The sequence below is a fragment of the Neopelma chrysocephalum genome, unplaced genomic scaffold (genome assembly GCF_003984885.1).
Source record: "Neopelma chrysocephalum unplaced genomic scaffold, ASM398488v2 Primary Assembly neopelma1_23, whole genome shotgun sequence".
In the NCBI taxonomy this organism is placed as follows: domain Eukaryota; kingdom Metazoa; phylum Chordata; class Aves; order Passeriformes; family Pipridae; genus Neopelma; species Neopelma chrysocephalum.
In genome coordinates this window covers 14,457,843-14,476,110 of record NW_020897691.1, presented here as the reverse complement: position 1 = coordinate 14,476,110, position 18,268 = coordinate 14,457,843, and the positions used below count along the sequence as shown (strand labels likewise).

The following is an 18,268-nucleotide window of genomic DNA, read 5'->3' as shown; positions in this document are numbered from 1 at the left end:
ATTTGACCTCTGATTTATTAGAAGCAAGGAAAGGGTCAAGGGGCTTGGTGGTGTAAAGAAACCTGAGTATCTGTGTGCACTTGCTGCACAGTGAAGGAAAGGCTACAGAAACAGTAGAGGTTTTCCTTTCCACACACCACTTCCATCTCCTTCCCTACCACTCTGCTCCCCAAATGCCAAGAGAAGACATTCAGATTTCCACTGCTGTTCCTCTCACTTTTTTAAAATGGTAAAGAGAAGGCAAGGTAAAGAGCAAGTCTGTGCAAGATTTGCTTGAAGAAAACTACAGTCATATTCCTCAGAAAATTATTGCCTTCAAAATGACTGTTGTTAAATATAAAATGAAGTCTGAACTATTTTTTGAAGCAATTTGGTTCCCACTGGAATCGTCAGTAACATATGTACACAAGAACCACTTCAAGAAAGGGAAATGGCTGCTGTTTAGTTAAAAGATATTTGAAAACCTAACAATCACGCATATTCCAAAAAAGTAACCTCTATCATCACCACGAGTCACAAAGAAAATTAAAACAAGACCAAAAAAAAAAAAATTAAAAAAATCAAGCACTCACTGTTTGAGGTAGATTACCTGAGTTTAGACCTTTATTGAGGTTTTAATGTTGAATAGATGGAGTTTCCTATCTTCTCTAGGGAAGTTTTCAGCTGTGGAAAAGAGCACTTCAGAAATGCAATAGCATGAAAATATCCAGGAGTTCAGACAAAAGTCTGGAACAGGACTCTTCACCCAACCTCAAGATAGTTTCTAAGTGGCAAATCCAGACAATTAAAATTAACGTGGCATTGTAGCCTCATCGGTTCAGACCTGCTTTGAGCCAGGAGAACTTGCATTTATACAGTGTAAATCAGTTCTTAAAGTGTTTTGATTAAAATATTTGCTTTAATGTTTTGAGTGTCAGACAGCTTTTTCTATTCAGCAACAGAGAAAATGAAATTAGTTTTGGAAGTTCACTTCTGTAACACTTTCCATCAAAAATACAAGAGGAAAACAGATGTAATCATCAGCAAGCTACTATAACTCACTAGAAGCTGTAACCTCTGGAATTTTATATATGCTTTGCATGATGAGGAGTAATATCTTTCAGACAAAAGTCACCTGTGGTGTTCCTCCTAAACGTTTACTAGGGAAAAAAAAAACAAAACAAACATGGGGGAAAAACTATTATTTCCAAGATTTTGCTAGAAAAGTTTGAAGAGAGTAATACCACCTTTACAAAGTACCATTCAAAGTTTATTTCTTCTTTCAAATGTTAGCATATCAGAACAGCAATCTTAAACAGGAACAAATAATTCCATTGTATATTTACAGTGGTCAATAGCTCTGTGTGAATTTAAAAAAAAAATAAATAAAAAACTGAAGCGTTAGACTTCCTGATGGTAAAGAATTCCACCAGAACTAAATTCAAGTCACATACGTATTATGAAAAAAACCTAACTATATTTTTCCTTATAAAAAGAGAACCTTTTCTGGCCAGCTGCATGGAGATTCCCTTTAGTTCTTTGAAGCACTACAAGTCTGGACGCGTTTTGCCTGCAACGTATCCCAACTTCTTTTGCAACGAAGGACTATAAAACCTCCTGATTGATACATGGAGGTTGTAGCCAGGTGGGCATCGGTCTCTTCTCCCAGGCAACCAGCAGTAGGACAAGAGGGCACGGTCTTAAGCTGTGCCAGAGGAGGTTTAGGTGGGATATCAGGAAGAAATTTTTTACAGAGGGAGTAATCAGACATTGGAATGGGCTGCCCAGGGAGGTGGTGGATTCGCCGTCCCTGGAGGTTTTTAAGATAAGACTGGATGTGCCACTTAGTGCCATGGCCTAGCAACCATGGTGGTGTTGGATCAAGGGTTGGACTTGATGATCTCAGATGTCTTTTCCAATCTGGTTGATTCTATGATTCTAAAGCACTGCAACCTGAAGTCTGATAATTACTCGTTTTTCCCGCTAATGCGCAGGTTCCCAACAGCTGAAAGCTGTTGTTCTAGGAACAGCTGAAAGAACTAGGATATTGAAACAAGAATCACCTACAGTTTCCCACACACATTCAGTCTGACTCTTTAAAATTTGTGAGTCTGACAGCCTTCAAATTCACCATGAGGTAACAAAACCGCAGTCAGGAGAAAAACATTTCAACAGAAACAAGCCCCACCCCTCCTCACAAACCACATATATACACAAACTCCATCCTCTTGAAGCAAAGAAGAAAGAGGAAAGAGTTAAATCATTCACCCCAGATCATCAGAGATACAGAATAGATACATTCTTGGAAACTATTCACAGACAAGGGCTATAATTTACACTACTAGTAGCAGCACTGTACTATAAAGCATACCGAAAAACTGTAAAGTAGTACTTTTTAAGAATTATTTTCTGAGAAAAAGAAACCAGTCATACAGACACTGAGAACTGCATACGTTTAATATAAATACAGATGAGATTTCAAAAGACAAGCAGAAATTATTTCTATTAACCAATGATTTTCAATAAATCAAACCAGCAACTATAAAAGAAAGAGTATCTTCATAAAATCTCCTCAAATAAAAGTGAAAAAAGGGACATTAACTAGTGCCTTTTTGCTAAAATCCAGGATGAAGTCTATTTTATTAAAAACTACCACGATAGACCAATACATGTATTCCAGTCAAACATCAACAAAAATAGTACATTGGATGGCATTTATAAGTAGCCTTATACAGAAAAAAGACAACCAGAGAAGTAACATACCAAATAATAGCTGTGACTGGCCTTGAGCTACTTGTTGGAAGCAGAAAATTATATATTTATAGCGGTTCAATATCACTCATACAGAACACACTTACACTGATCATCTTTAAAGATTCCCCATTAAAACACTAAGACAACACTAGCAACAAGTATCCCTGAGTATAATTTCATCAGAAGTGAATGCCCCCAAATTAAGTACAGTTGTATAATTTACAGTTACTGTCTGTACTATAGCAAACAATGAAAGGTGGAGAATCCTCTGTATGCTGAAACTTCTAGGGTTCTATTTTTGCAGAACAACCTATGTGGACAAAGTTTTCAAACTATGTTTTAAAATATTTTACATATATTGTAACCAAAATCTACTAAATTTGACAAATAAATATAAATTTCAGAAATAGTTTGCAAGAACAGTCTCTTTGTATGAGCTTTTCTACGGCAGGTGAGATTTTACTCCTAAAAATGCCGGTTTAAACGCTGAAGATTGCAACAGTAAGCATTAGTAGCATCTTCTTTGTCAAATTGGTTACAATTACTCTAGTAGCACACTATGACATCTGAAGAATGGTACAGAGTAGTATTTCTCCTTTAACTTACTCAAGGCCATTGTTTTCTGAACTTGCCCAGCACTCTGTTCTAATTACAACAATAACCTCCATTGCAGACAAGAAAAACTGAAGGCAGAGAACATTACCAGATTACAGTGTGATTACCACACTCCGGTTCACACAGCGGCTGCCTTGACGTTAAACTTAGCACTACACCACTTCAGCAGTCTTGGAATTTCATGTTTTACCATACCAGAAATACATTTCCATCAACTGTTCAGGCATGTCAAGTTTTGCTTAAGGAGCAAAGATGTTTCCTTGCTAACAAACCAGAAAAGCTAAGAAATTTTTAACTGGTGTCTATAAAAATTATTACCATGTGAAGTACTGAGTTTAAATGAAGTCTGTGCAACCACACCGTTAAGCAACTTCACAGTTAAGGAATTCTCTCCTCTGACAGGAGTCTGTCAGACCATTGAAAAGGAGCCACCATACTGATTCAAGTCAGAGGTTCATGCAGCCTAGCAGTGTCTCCTACAACAGCAATTAATGTTAACATTCAAATATATTAACGTTTAAGTATTGATCACTTAGCTCTCCAAATACAGCTATGCACCAGCCTTGATGTCTACATACTTGCAGATCTGTAGGAGTTAAGTATAATCATATTTGCAAACTGCTCTAACAGAGGACTTTATGGCTTTTAGCACTAATACTACACCAAATGTGCTATAGATAACTGAAACTTCTCTTTTAATGCAAGAAAGCTATCTGTTATCCATAGGAAACTATAGGAAGTAAAAGAGGGTGAAAAAACATTATCAAAAAAATGAGAGTGGAAATGACAGCATGCATTGGTCTTATAAACAACATGACTATCAAAGTACTGGAATGACTTCTGGTTATGATATGCTAAAATATAAAACTGCAGTTTCTAAATATTTTGTAGCCAAACGTGACTGTTAGCAGCATCTAATGTGCTGCTCCTCTCACTGGGAATTGTCAGCAGAAAGAATAAATCATCAAAAGTCAATAAAGCTTAGTCAGAAAATACCACGTCCTCTCCATTATTTTTTTTTTTATCCAGAATGCATTTATTTGATCTGGAAATTATTGGCAGAATATTCATATTTAAAAAAATTATTCTATATTGCCAGAGTTCAAAAGTAGTTTTCGTCCTTTGCTACTCCAGTAAGAAAAGAAACAATATTATAAAAGTTTGCGCCTGTTGCCTCTCCTGTAAAACACTTATAAATCCCATTTTATCTTTTTTTTACTAACCCTTTGACTATTAATATAATTAGGACTATATTCACAATGCTTCCACAGGTGATGTCTTTAAGAAAAGAAGTACCAGTACATCTAGGTAGCCACATAAACTGTGGATAATTGAAAAAAATTTGGACCTATGTCTTTATTTAGTTTTTTAAAACTGAAAAATAGAGAAGTAAGTACAAAACGTGTAAGAAAACGGTAGTATTCTTTGTGAGTGACTGCTACTTAAATACTATTTCCTTTGACCAACAGCCCTTATGAAATTATGGAGACATTACTAAAAAGGCTGCACTTTTAAGAGCTAGGGCACCCTTTTTCCAGGTTAGTAACAAGATTTCTTTTTAAAATGTTATGTTACTCAATTATTTAAAAGAATGAGGGGATATTCACCGCCAGCAAGTTTATTGTTGGTTTTGGTTGTGTTTTGGGTTTTTTGGGTTTTATTGTTGTTTGGAGGGGGTTTTGTGAGTTTCCTTTTTATCTGGTATTTAAGGGTGGCTGTGAAGCTAATCTCACTGCATCAGTTTACTACACAGGTTTGGAACACATATAAAAGGGAATGCTAGGTGAGTTATCGCTCTGCAGCCCATTCTGCATATTAATAAGCATCACTAAAGCTTAGTAATGTGGTTCTAATATCAACACTACAAAGTTCAGTTAAGAATGTTTTTCAACTGTGAAGATGAACATCTGCTCTGTTTAACAAGGTAGTATGACTGGAAAGAGCATATGCTAAAAAAGACAGGCATGCTAATCCTATCAATTCAACATTAAGTGATCACAAAAAATTAGCATTCTATATTTTTCCCTAATGAGCAAGTAGAAAAATGCAAATCACTTTTGTCCATCTGCTGCTGCTGACTACAAATCACTGTTACTAGATGGGAAAGAGGAACAGTCTTTAGTAGAAACTGTTATCAAAAACATTGGACACCAGCTGGATTACCTCTTCAGTTGTCTACTCTTGAAGTGTTAAATTTATCATGTTCATGTGAACCAAAAATCTAATAATATTAGAACACATGAACACATACAGAGTACAAGCCTGGTAGGAGCTTCAAGAGGCTACACAATACAATCCCCGGCTTGAAATAGCAGGAATCACACAAAATAAAACAGCTCACTTAGCAGAAGTACAGAGGTCTTGCTTCCTTTGGATCTGTATCTGTTTTTTAGTTCCCTAGCTTACAAAGTTCCAAAGTTAAACTCCTGTGAAGAGTTTCGAAAGAATATAAAAGCAGGAGAAGACAATTAATTCTTGAAGAATCCATGGGAAATACCTCATAAAAGGGTGAGTTTGATCTATAGCCTTCTTGGTGGAGAACCTAACTTCCTTTCTCCACCAGCATTGCTCGTAAGAGCACTGTGTGTGCTGAGTGGGTCAGGCTAAAACTTAATGTGAACATGGAAGCAATGGCCACTGTAATTATATTATCTCAATCTTAGAAGGAAACTAAGCTTCAGGTTTCCCAAACAGAAACCAGGTTTTGTTACTACCTTATTAAGATGTTTATGAAACAAAATACCATGATATTCAGCAAAATGTGTAAATAAAGTAGCCTCTATTATTTCTATCGATCTATAAACTTCTCTCTGTACAACAGTGATCAAGTAATTGATTTTGCAAACTGCAACATTTCAGACTGCCCTTTTTCAAGTATTACATGATCAGTATCATTGTTACTACAAAAACTTTTGGTTTCATGTTAACAAAGCCATCTGGATAAAATCCTGAGTAATGTGCTCTAGGGGGCCTTGCTTGAGCAGAGAGGTTGCACTAGATGACCTCCAGTGGTTGCTTTCAACCTTATCCATTGTGTGATTCTGTGAACCTAGCATTTCTAAAAGTATTTCATCTTGAACTTTGTTTTCTATACTAGCAGACACACATTTCAAGCTTCACCTACTTCCACTACTCTTGGCCCTCAGAATTGAAAGCAAATGAAAAAATCTCAAAAATCTCTCAAGTAAGAAGCTGTAAGATTAGAACTATTGTGGACAAAAGACTAGGGAGGACCTACTCCAGAACTTTAATAAAAAAATCTTACTAATAAAGTACTAAAATCAATCTTAATTCAGCAATTGATATAGCTGCCTCAATATAATATATCAATTAGTAAATTTCTTTTAAGCAAAGCTTAAGGATTCAAAATAGACTAAATCTTTGCAAGAATTAAGTTAGAACAAGCAGTACACAGACCAAGGCTATCATCGAGTTGTACAGATCTCAGACACAAAAGCAGTTTTAGAATCTCTTACTAAGAAGAGATTTTAAGTGTAAGACAAAATGGTTCTCATTTTTGTCAGAAAGTCTTAAAGCAAACATCAATGTGTCAGAACAAACTAAATGACAGCCACAGAAAAAGTAATTTTATGAAAGCATTGTAAAAATCAAGAGGAATCAGGATTCAGTAAGAGTCCCCACAGGCTGACAGAGGCTACACATTTTAGAAATTTACTAAATAAGGAATTACACCACTCTACCAGTCCTCACTACTGAAATATTTCAGTTTTAGCTGTTTCCAAAACCTTCATTATTTTAAACTGTGCCTAAATTCAGTGATACAAATATCACTAACAGATTTAAATTATGTCACTAGACCTTCACCTGTATTTGCACTGGAAGTCAACAGTAGTAGTAACTTAGTGCTCCCTTTGATAAACATGTAAGCTGTACAATTATCAAGTGCCTGTGATAGAAGCGTTGACATGAAAAAGGTCACTAAGGTATCACCAGTTGAATACTAAGAGGCTACGCTAGACTAGCACTGGAGTACCAATTACAACACTACAACTGAAACTTATGGTTCAGCAAAACAAGGTAACTTCAAAAGCTGCTGACAGACAGCACACTGACAGCGGGTAAGCAACGTGCTTTCATATGCGGTTTTGCCTCACAAGTACCACAAACCTATTCCTCGCGCTGGCAAATAAATAAATCACTATCTGTCAAAGAATTAGATCTCTGGAAAAGCAGTGTCTTGTCTACTTAAGAAGATGTACTTTGCAGGACTAAAAATCTGCATTTTTCAAAAAAATTATAATGACCAGTTTGATAGTACGCTCCAAGATGAGCCACATTGAGAACAGCAAGAGGAAAAGAGAAGACACAAGAGATTAAAGATAAAGACTTACCACAGTATTAACTCTCTCAAAACTACGAAGAACTCTATTTTTCAAAATGTGAAACCATTACCAGTTAGCTAAGATCAAGGACAAAGTGAGCTGTTCCCAAAATTGATGTCCAGCAGTTATGTTTAACTTCATATTGAATGTAATAATTTACAAGTTTTATTCTGTTTTTCACTGAGCTTCTACACAGATAAGCCTACCAAAAAAAAAAAAAAAAGATGTGCTATGGGACTCTGATAAATAATGCATGGTTTAAATGTTCCATTAAACTAAGAAACAAAAAACAGTTCTAGAAGAGCAATAGGAAACCAAAAAACAATTGAGAGCACTTCAAGTCACCTTAAAGTTACTTTGTAAGAATGCTTATCTTTGTCTTGAGAAACCTTTGTACAACAAAGAGACCTGGACACCTAGAAGTCTAATGCAGTTACAAAATTTCTGTCAAACAAAGTTTTGTTAGGAAGGGTTCGCAACCTTGATTTGTGCTTTCAATCTTTATCACATCTCAAATCTTAAGCTGCTTCTACTTTTCCAGACATAACTTCACTAAAACTGCTCATGTCATCTCCTGCAGCAATAATGCTACTTCAGTTCTAAAAGCCCTTCCACAGTGACCAAGAAAGAAAAAATCCTTTAAAATGTTGAATTAAGATCCTGGTGAGTTTAGCCGTGTACCACAAGTCTGAAAGCATAAGCTGGGTCCCAGTCAGCCAATTTCCTGTTACAGTTTACCCTAACATCATCAGATCACACTATCCATATCACCTCAGTGTTTCACAAATAGCTACGATGTACAAGGAAACAGACTATGCCAGTGCTACAGTAACCTGCAGCCTTGCAAACTTTGCCTGCCTTCCAAAGATTTCCTTCCCCGGGCTCACCATGACCCAGCAGGTTTGAAGCTGCAAGGCTTTAGCCATTAAGCCTCTGCTCTGTCAGTAAAATACCTAGAGGGAAGTTTTCATTGTAAAGTTCATTTTTGTAAATTACAGTACGAGTTTCAATACAGGTATACTTTAGGTATTTTTGAACAAAAGCAATTACTACTAAAAGCTGCTTTAGTAGAACTAAAGTATAGGCAATAATTCTTCAAACCAAAGACCTGCTACAATATAGACTTCCCCACAGCCACAGTTGCTCTGAGGTGCATCTGTTCCACCATGACCCTATCCCTGGGTCACAATGCCTTCAGAGATACACCTGCTCCAGCATGGCCTTACCCAAAGCCCCTTCAGAAATAAACCTGCTCTAACATGGCTTTACTCACAGTTGCAGTCCCTCCAGAGGAATACCTGCTCTGTTTTGGCCTTATCCATGGCCACACACTTTGAGGTGTTCCAACATGACCTCATGGCACAGCCACTGATGCTTCAAGATCTATCCGCTGCACCACAGACTTATCCTTGGGCCTCCCTCAATCCCTTCAGAGGTATTCCTGCTGCTGCACTGACACAGACACAGCCACAGACACTTTAAGATGTACCTGCTCTGGCATGGGGTTATTCACAGACACTTCAAGATTTAGCTGCTCCCACATGGTCTCATCCACAGGTCACAGCCCCTTTGAATTCACACTGGAGTTGCAGCCAGTCCAGTCCATCAGCACAGGCACATCAGAGAGTCCCTGGCCATCCGCCAGCCCAGGCGCATCGCTGCTGCTGTTATCAGAATATGCCCAGGCACAGCACAGTAAGGTGATAAGCAGCACAGCATGCGGAGAAAGCAAAAACCAGCCACTAACAAGCACTAGACTAATATACTGTCAGGCAAGCAAGGCTCATTACAAGCACCTGCCAATTAATAGCTAATCAGCAATTACAGCTATAAAGTCAATCTGGCAAATTCCAGTCAAACCTGTCATTATCTCAAACCCTTTGAGCTGCACATTGGGTGCCCTAAAGGACTGCTGTGATTTAACTCCAGCCAGCAACTGGGCTCCACACAGCCCCTCGTTCACTCCCCCAGTGTGATAGGGGAGAAAATCAGAAAAGAGAGAAAATTTATGGTTTAAGATAAAGACAATTCAATAAGTACAGCAAAGGCCATGCACAAAAGCAAGGCAAAACAAGAAATTCATTCACTGCTTCCCATGGGCAGGCAGGAGCCACCTCCAGGAAAGCAGAGATTCATCATCCATAGCAATAACTTGGGAAGGCAAATGCTATCATTCCAAACATCCTAACTTTCCTTCTTTTTCTCCCAGCTTTATATGCTGAGCATGATATCATATGGTATAGAGCATCCCTTGGGTCAGCTGTCCTGGGCTGTGTCCTGTCCCAACTCCCTGTGCACCTCCAGCCTGCTCACTGTGGGGGTGGAGTCAGAGACAGAAAAGGCCTTGACTGCGTAAGCCCTGCTCAGCAATAAGGAAAACATTACTGTACTATCAAGACTGTTATGAGCACAAATAGAAAACACAGCTCCATACCAGCTACTGTGAAGAAAACAATTCTACTCCATCCAAAACAAGCACACCGAGTCTCCCAATAAGTAAAACCCCAGATTTAAAAAGTACATCATCCTGTTTATTACGGAGAATTCAGTCCAAGCTTTCTCTGTGTAGGACTAAGTTGTTATAATTCCATACACTTTTAAGAGATACATGTCTCATCATGCTATTTTCTCCATATTTCACTTCAGAATACCCAAAGGTAGCTATTTTCTTCATTTAGAGAATGGGGATTTTTCATTGAAAGAAAGATATAAGAGAACTAATGATAGCCACATGAATTATGTGCTGGAAGATATGACAAGAAAAACAGTAATGGTAAAAGAAATGGAAATGTGACAAGACTGACGTATACTTTAAGCTAAGTACTTTTCTTGTTTAAACTACTCTATGTGAATTGGGTGGCAAGGTAGCCAATAAATATTTTATTATTAATAAATAATCACAGAGTCTGTCCAGCATAACACTACTGCAATATTTTTATTAGCTTTACCAAAGTACTCTTCTCAAAACAGGAATACTTGTTCAAAGTCCAGAACACTACTAACAAAAGTTGAGACCATTTTCTTCAGTGTACAAATGACAAAAGACCCTGACAATCCACAAAAGAGTAGTTCAGTTCAACTTTGGCATATTCATAGAAAGGAAAGAATTACAGAATAATTTAGGTCAGAAAGGATCACCCACATTCATCTGGTCCAGTGTCCCAATTGAAGCTGTGTCAACTTCAGTTTGAAAAACTGAAATCTTTGCTCTGCATACTGTAAACAACTCCAGCCACTGTCCTACTGCCAGTGTAGAGCTACTACAGAGAAAGAGCAGGTGTAGAACTACTTCAATAAAAAAATACCTACAAAACAAAAAACCCAATATACAATATCTGAAGTTCATGCTTCCATGAGAAGGAAAAAAAATCACAGACTGCCTTACATAGTCTGAATGATCCAAAGGAAAAGTACATTTAATGGATATAACCACATCACAAGTTTGAAATGGTATTTTGCTAGAGCTCCAGAGAATTCAGAAACTGACTGCGTGGAACCTCACACCCAGGCTATTTTGATAAACAAAAGTAAGTTGTGAGTTCTCACAAAGGGCAGAGAATGGAAATCACAGAAAGCAAGCTTTATACACCTCAAATACATAAAACCTTAAGCCTTTTTCTTACATAAAAGTCTGTGGCGAAAGTAAAAGATACTGACACTCAGAATGACTGGAATCTTCAGATATTTAATGACAGAATGATGAACAATCTAATTTTTCTCCTTCCTGTGAACTTGGTTTGCAAGAAAAAAAAATAGCTAGATTAAATAACCTATTCTGCTGGGAATAAAGAGTCTGAGGCACAATTTGGTCTGTGTGGAACAGACAGAATAGGTGGTACAACACTTATTCTACAGGTATTCCCTTTATTCTCAAGAATTTCTAGTGGCAACGGTCTTCCTTTTAAGAATTCCTTCTATCAAAAGATAGGCTGAGCTTCAAGGTGTAAATGTGTATTTTTAAGTCATGAAGCATCAATAAAGATATTGTATTCATGTTGGCAGACAATCACAATACATCTCATTTGATATATATTGTCCTAGTTTTTCTACTGAGAAATTGAAGTGCAGAAAACTGAAGAAACTTGTTTAATATGGAGCACTTAAACTGCAGAGGGCAGGAGAATTACTTCAATTTCTTCTGCTTTAGCTTCAAAGTTTATTCTACCTAATAAAAGCGAACAAAAAAAAGCTCAGCTGACTATTAAATTAATAATTGTACAGGGCCCTGGACTTAAAGTTCTGAGGAAACATCATTCTAACGACAAAAAAAAGTCCTGAAAAAGTCCATTTCATCTTTCTTAAGCCTTTTTAGAGTTTAGATGCCACCCTGCTCAAATCACATTAGACTTCTAGAGGGACTATTAAGTAGAAGAGAGACAACAATGGACAGCATGGAAGCAGGGCTATTACCTATGACACTGAACATTGTCTGGATGTCATGGGGTGAAGTCTAGCCAATTACATCAAGTTAAACCATGAGTAGATATACTAAGCTAACTCATTAAAAGGCTTTATATCTGCTGAGAAAACAAAGCAAAGCCAATTATGCACATGGAAAAGAAGCAAAGCATAGATGAACTTTTAACTACTTGATATCTCACAAGTTGCAACAGCAGATCAAAAGGCAAAAGCCATCCTGGTAACAGCAGCTAAATCCCTTCAAGTATGGAGAAAGCCAAAGATATTGACCTGCAATGACAAATGAGGCCACCAGCAGCTTACACTGACCATAGCAGGTTGAAATCAATAGAGAGCACAACTGCTTCCTGTGGGGATCACATCCACAAAAATCCAGCACTGTGAAGAAGGGAGGGAGCCTGAGGCAGAAGTGCTACACTAGAGGCAGGCTCAAGCCAAGACTCAAAACACCTCAAGCATCTGGAACAAGTGTCCTCCAATCAGCACCACATACCACATACTCACTTTTCCTCTTACACAATAAAGGAACCAAGCTGTTCTTCAGCTGTCGGTAATTGCTCAAAGTATTCCTTTCTACGGAGGGAAAAAATACTTCTCCAGTTAAGGTTAATACCTGAGTAACACCAGTCTGCCTCAAACACTTTTTAGTCTTTTAGCTAAAGACCTAGAAATATTCCTAAGTAACTCTGGAAGTAGAATCAAGATTTTTAAAAGGAATACAAGGGATATACTGCTCAAGTTAAGGTAGTGAATAACCCCAAACTACCTTTGATGACTCTTTAGGTTTAAGTTTTACATTAAAAGCAGTCTTCTCCTAGTATTTTTATGGACTTCTCTCCCTCTTAAAACTGCAAGATCTTGAACCAACTGCTACTTATAGGCATGGAATGGCAGTCACACCTCTGGCACACTAAGTCACCAACTACACAACACTCCCATCCAATTTTGACCCATCGAGCCTAGAGGCAAAGAATATTAACAGAGTAGTAATTCTACTTCAGTTCAATTAGGGAAACATGACATCTATAGTTTAGGTATTTCCATTTTTACAATTATTTTGTGGATTCAGTGAACTCAATACAGCGTTGATGTTATTTAGTATATTTACCTATTAGAGATAAAGACAAAGACAGTGAACTGATAGTATATTTGTATCCACAGATTTTGTGTTTTCAGAAAAAGCTTTAGTTCTATTTTTACACATCACTGTAACAGTACTAGAGACAATATTTAGTATTTGTGTATTGGAAGTGTCTCTGTTCTTCCACTAGTGGTTACAGTCCTCATAAAGAAGAATGAGACAAGTGTGGCTAAGAAAATTCCACCTGTTCCAATCAATACTGGTTCTGAATTTAAAATACCCAAACTGAAGTCTGATCAAATACAGATAACCTCTGTAAAGACATTATTTAGCTGATAAACACCTGAAGTAAAATCAGGACTTTAACATTAATTTCCTCATATGACATTTCAAACAGGTTCTCATTCCTTGATTCAAGAATTTTTATCTTTAATACCCTTTCTGGAAAAAGACATGTTTCCCAATTCCTCAGATCACTTACTTACAATAGCAAAGAAGTGAAAGCTTGAAAAGATTCACCTATACTTCAAGACACAAGGAAAACACTAATACTCAGCTCCCATTTGCTGGTAGGCAATGAAAGAAGCATTATCATTCCTTTACTTCTATACTCTCACAGCATGAAAACAGAAGAAAATTAAAATCCCACTTTTGGATTTATTTCTCAATGAATATCACTTTACTGACACTAAGTCTTTCTAGTCCATACCTCATTTCAATTAAAAACACTCTTGCAGCTTTAAAGAGTAAGTGGCTCCCACTTTAATGAACCCTTGCACATGATTTCTTATTCATAAAAACCTTAGCAGGCAAATCATTCTGAGGGTCAACAACCACTTTTTAGCTCTGTTTTTATCTCTTAGCAATACAATGAAATAAGCACTTCTTGCAAGCTTTACTCTTTCTCAATGAGTGCTTTTCAAAATGGTTTCATTAGGCAGAAAGTGAGGGGCTGGTTTTACATTGGGAATCTAAGTCTATTCCTTCTGTCTGCACTCCTCCATCGACAAGAGGAAGTAATCACAGGAGATGCAACTTTTGTTGTCGTGTTGTGTTGTCTGTTTACAGCTTAGGTTGAGGGCTTTTAAGCAGTTCTTCCAAGAATCAAGAACTGTATCAAAGTATTGAGAAGCATATTCCTCATCAAGTTAGGGGAGCACAAACCTCTCAGCCTCTGCATCCAACCTCTTCCCTATCTTTAGAAAAGAAGTTTTCTGTCGTTTTCTCAGAGTAACTGTTTCTTCCCCAACGATTTTCCAATTGCTCTCTCAATTATTTAGAAAGCAATTCACACTTCGAGAATTCATAGGTGTGTGTAGTCACATAAAAGCGTCCATAAACAGGTTTTGTTGAGTCATCATTATCCAAACTGCAACATTACGTTGCCCAAAATAACAGGTAAGCTCTAAATAGGTGCATTTTCATCTCTCCTTTTCTTCCAATCCAAATCCTTACTTTTATGTCTCTTGCTTTCTCACTTATTGCTTTCTCACTTATTATTATTATTATTAACAACACCACCTACACGAACTGTACTCTTTATTTACATCAACTTTATGACCTTTTCAAAACAACAGTTTATGGAGTTAAGGGTAGTTTCAAATACAGCATTAAAAACACTGCATTGTCATCATTGTTCATCATGCTTTGAATTAAGAAACCTTGGGAGTTCATAATACAAATCTAGTTTTTCAGTTCTAGTTTTTCAACTTTTAAGTCAATCCTCTTAAAGCAATTAACCTTACAGACAGTACTGATGTTCCAGAAAGAAACAAAAAAGGTTTACTTGTAGACTAATATAAGTAGCAAAGGAAAATGTTATATTTACCTACAGTTTAAAGAGGATTAAGTTAATTTTTCTAGCAAGATGGCCTAAGCCTTCCCCATAGTGTTTAGAGTTCAGCCAATTTCAGGACAACAAAGAATTCAATTAATTATCTTAACGCTGAAAAGCAAAGGTTTGGGTAATAGCAGTGTGGATTAAAGAATCTACAGGACATCATCTTTTAAAAATAAAAGTTAAAACACATATGTTGTTACATGGCTTGGATAGTACCATATGGCTCTGGTACCATATGGCTATGAACATATGGGTATAGTTCACTTTTTAGTGAACAAAAAGAAGCAGGGTTACTGGTGCCTTATTTCACAAATTCATTCTGCTTATCTCAGTCACTAGGAAACTATTAGCGAGATACAATTCCTGTACGCTTTACTGTTACCACTTGAAACCATCATCTGGCTACTCAGAATTAGTAGCAGGTAACTACAGCATTACAAAGCTTATCTCAGGAACAAGCCCAGCAAAAGTAAGCCCACCACCCAAAAAAAAACAACCAAAAAAACCCCCAAAAACCCACCCTCAGCAAGCAGCACAGAATGTTTCAATCCCAAAGGATAGAGCAGAACAACAAAATAGAGCTCAGCCTACGTCTCTCTTTAGATTTGCAGTCAACTGCCGTAAACTGTCAGCACACTAGTAATCCTCTACAAAATGTATATATTAACTCGAGATAATGGGGACTGATCGGCCATGCCTCACATCATGAACACAACTTGAACTGACACAAAAAGCAACCATAACAGCCAAGCCACCCACAAACAGAAAACAGAGCTTGCTTTTTTTCTCCCCTCCTGCATACCTGGTTCCCACCAGACTTCTGAAGGGTTCCAGCAGCTGAATCAAAACATCACTTGCGTAAAGTGCACTAAATCCACTTCAGAATACAAAAGGATACAGCCTTAGTGCGCCACTCTGAGTCCCAATGGCCAGTATTTTCTGAACCGGATCAAATGCCAAGGCTGAAGGTTGATAGGGGAAACCATGGCGTACGGTCTAACGAGTCAGAGGATCGCAGTAATGATGGGTCAAGCAGGATACCAAAAATAAACAGAATCAATACTGTATGTTAGAAAACAGGATTCAGCGTTAATCACAATTTAAAAAGGAACTACAAAGCATTTAAATGACAGACTGAGAAAATCAGCTGTCTTACATGAACCAATTATAAACGATGTTTTCCAGTCATAATTACTCACTCATCCTTGAGCACCAAGTGATAGTCAGACTTACTGAAACTTAATTTGAATCCTACATTTCTTCTGTACAAAGACTGTAACAACTCAGCATTTTATTTTTTCATCTACTTCATTCCCTGAGTAATCCTATTTTTAGCTCTAACAAAGACACTAAACTATTAAAATGTGAGATCTGCCTTGCAAGTTTGGCAACAAAGCCAGACTTGCCATCAGAACTATTACAAATTACTAAAGACTTGCTTTTCTGAGAATCCCTTCAATTTCAACCTTATGGGCTCCACGTGACAGTGCAACCTCTCTCAGCAGGGAAAAAAACCAACCTGAGCTTGACAGAACCAAACTCTCACCCTCTGCTTTCCCCAAAGAGAACAGCCAGCCCCAGAATTAACAAAACCAAAAACCACGCCACCTCAACAATGGGATTCTCTCTTAATATGAAGCTATTGGCACTTCTAGCTTTTTGGTTAGCCAAGACTAATTTGGTAATTGACCAAGCAAGAACTCCATTATGCTTCTCAGGCTGCAATTAATCAGAATTGAGAACATAATAAAAGTGTCATCTACTCTCATTTTCACTATAAACACACACAGTATAAGCCACACAAATGCTAGCTTTTCCATTTCAAAACCTTTACTTTAAAACAGAGGTATTCCAGGATCTCATAAACACACAGCAAACTTTCGATATACTCCTTCTACTTAACTGAAGTTGCAGGCATACCCCACAACTCTCTGTATTTGACAAGCAAATAAGATCTAACTGACAACAGCTCTGCTCTCTTCCCCATCCTTTGTGACTACCTTGCAAAAGCAGCAGAAATGCCTGCAATACTAGAAAAAACAAGTAGGAGAATCCATAAACAAGCTCATCCATGTCAAGCTAGGCCACGGGTGCATTGCAAAGCTAAAAATGGGCATTGATATTCAAATCAGCTTTTATTCCTCTTGGTACAGCGCATGGTTAATTCGCTGCATCATTTTCTGAAATGTGCAGACAAACTGCAGTTATTGTATCACACACAAGCAAATAAATAAACAGGAACTTTGTCTGTAGAGAAGATTTGCAATAGCAGTATCGCAACTAGGCAACACAGCGCAGTGAAACCACCACAAACGACGACAGCCTTTTTCAGGCGTAAAGAAACAGGAAAAATGCATTTCCAAATAATGCAGAGCAACAGATCCCCTGTCCTTCGGGCCCATTAGCAGAGGCTTCTACTCAAATGCCGCGATAATCACATCTGCACTACAGCTAGGTATCACTCCTTTCCCCATCCATCCAACTCTTTCTACGAAGCCTTCATGAACATGGTCAGTATTACTAGAAGACGACAAACCCTGACACTCTCCAAGAAAGATGACTAGAGAAATGCAGCAAGACCTGTACAGCTACACCCGCCGCTTTCTTCCCTTCTTCACCTCCCGAAATACTGATATCCAACAAGTAAACAGGAGCAGAGGGCAGGCTCAGCAGGCTCGGCACGGAGGAGCAAAGCCCGCAGCGCCCATCGCGGCGGCGCGCCCCCTTCCCCGGCCGCCAGCCGGCTCGGGGCTGCAGCATTCATTCACCTTGCAGAGCTGGAAGTGCTCGGACTGGAGCGTCTCCTGGATTTCCGTCTCCCGGTTCCCCGCCTGCTGTTGCTGCGCGGCGGACGACGCCGAGGCGACGGCGGAGACCGCCGTCAGGCCGTCCAGCACCTTCCTGATGTTAAATTTCCTCATGGTCTTCGGCGGCGGCGCTCCCGCTCCCCCGGCCTCGCCGCCGCCGCCGCGCTGTCACCGCCGCGCCGCCCGCCCCGCAGGCGGCAGAAGAGCCCCCGTCGGGGAGGGCGGTGCAGGGGCGGCCCGCGATCGGGGGCGCCGCGCTCCTCCTCGTGCGCGGGGAGGGCGGCGAGGCGTCAGTCCGGCAGCGCAGGGGCGCTTCTCATCGGGGCCCGCGGGCTCGGAGACGCAGACTGGAGCCAAGCAAACAGGAGCCGGTCAGCCCACTAAGCGCCGCCACCGCCGGTCCCGACTCGCCGCCCGCGGCCGCTCCACG

The 18,268-nt window shown here is 38.8% G+C and overlaps 1 protein-coding gene across 6 annotated transcripts in view; it reads right to left on the bottom strand.

The window, feature by feature from the left end:
- STXBP5 (syntaxin binding protein 5) overlaps positions 1-18,044 on the bottom strand; it is a 107,259-nt gene extending 89,215 nt beyond the window's left edge. For all 6 annotated transcript variants that reach the window (XM_027687672.1, XM_027687691.1, XM_027687711.1 and 3 more), the window contains exons 1-2: positions 17,800-18,044; positions 15,930-16,027 (exon numbers count right to left, since the gene is read on the bottom strand). In XM_027687672.1, coding sequence (XP_027543473.1) covers positions 15,930-16,027; positions 17,800-17,952 — 251 coding nt within the window. In that variant the 5' untranslated portion in view covers positions 17,953-18,044. The remainder of the gene's footprint in view (positions 1-15,929; positions 16,028-17,799) is intronic.
- Positions 18,045-18,268: the final 224 nt, after the last annotated feature.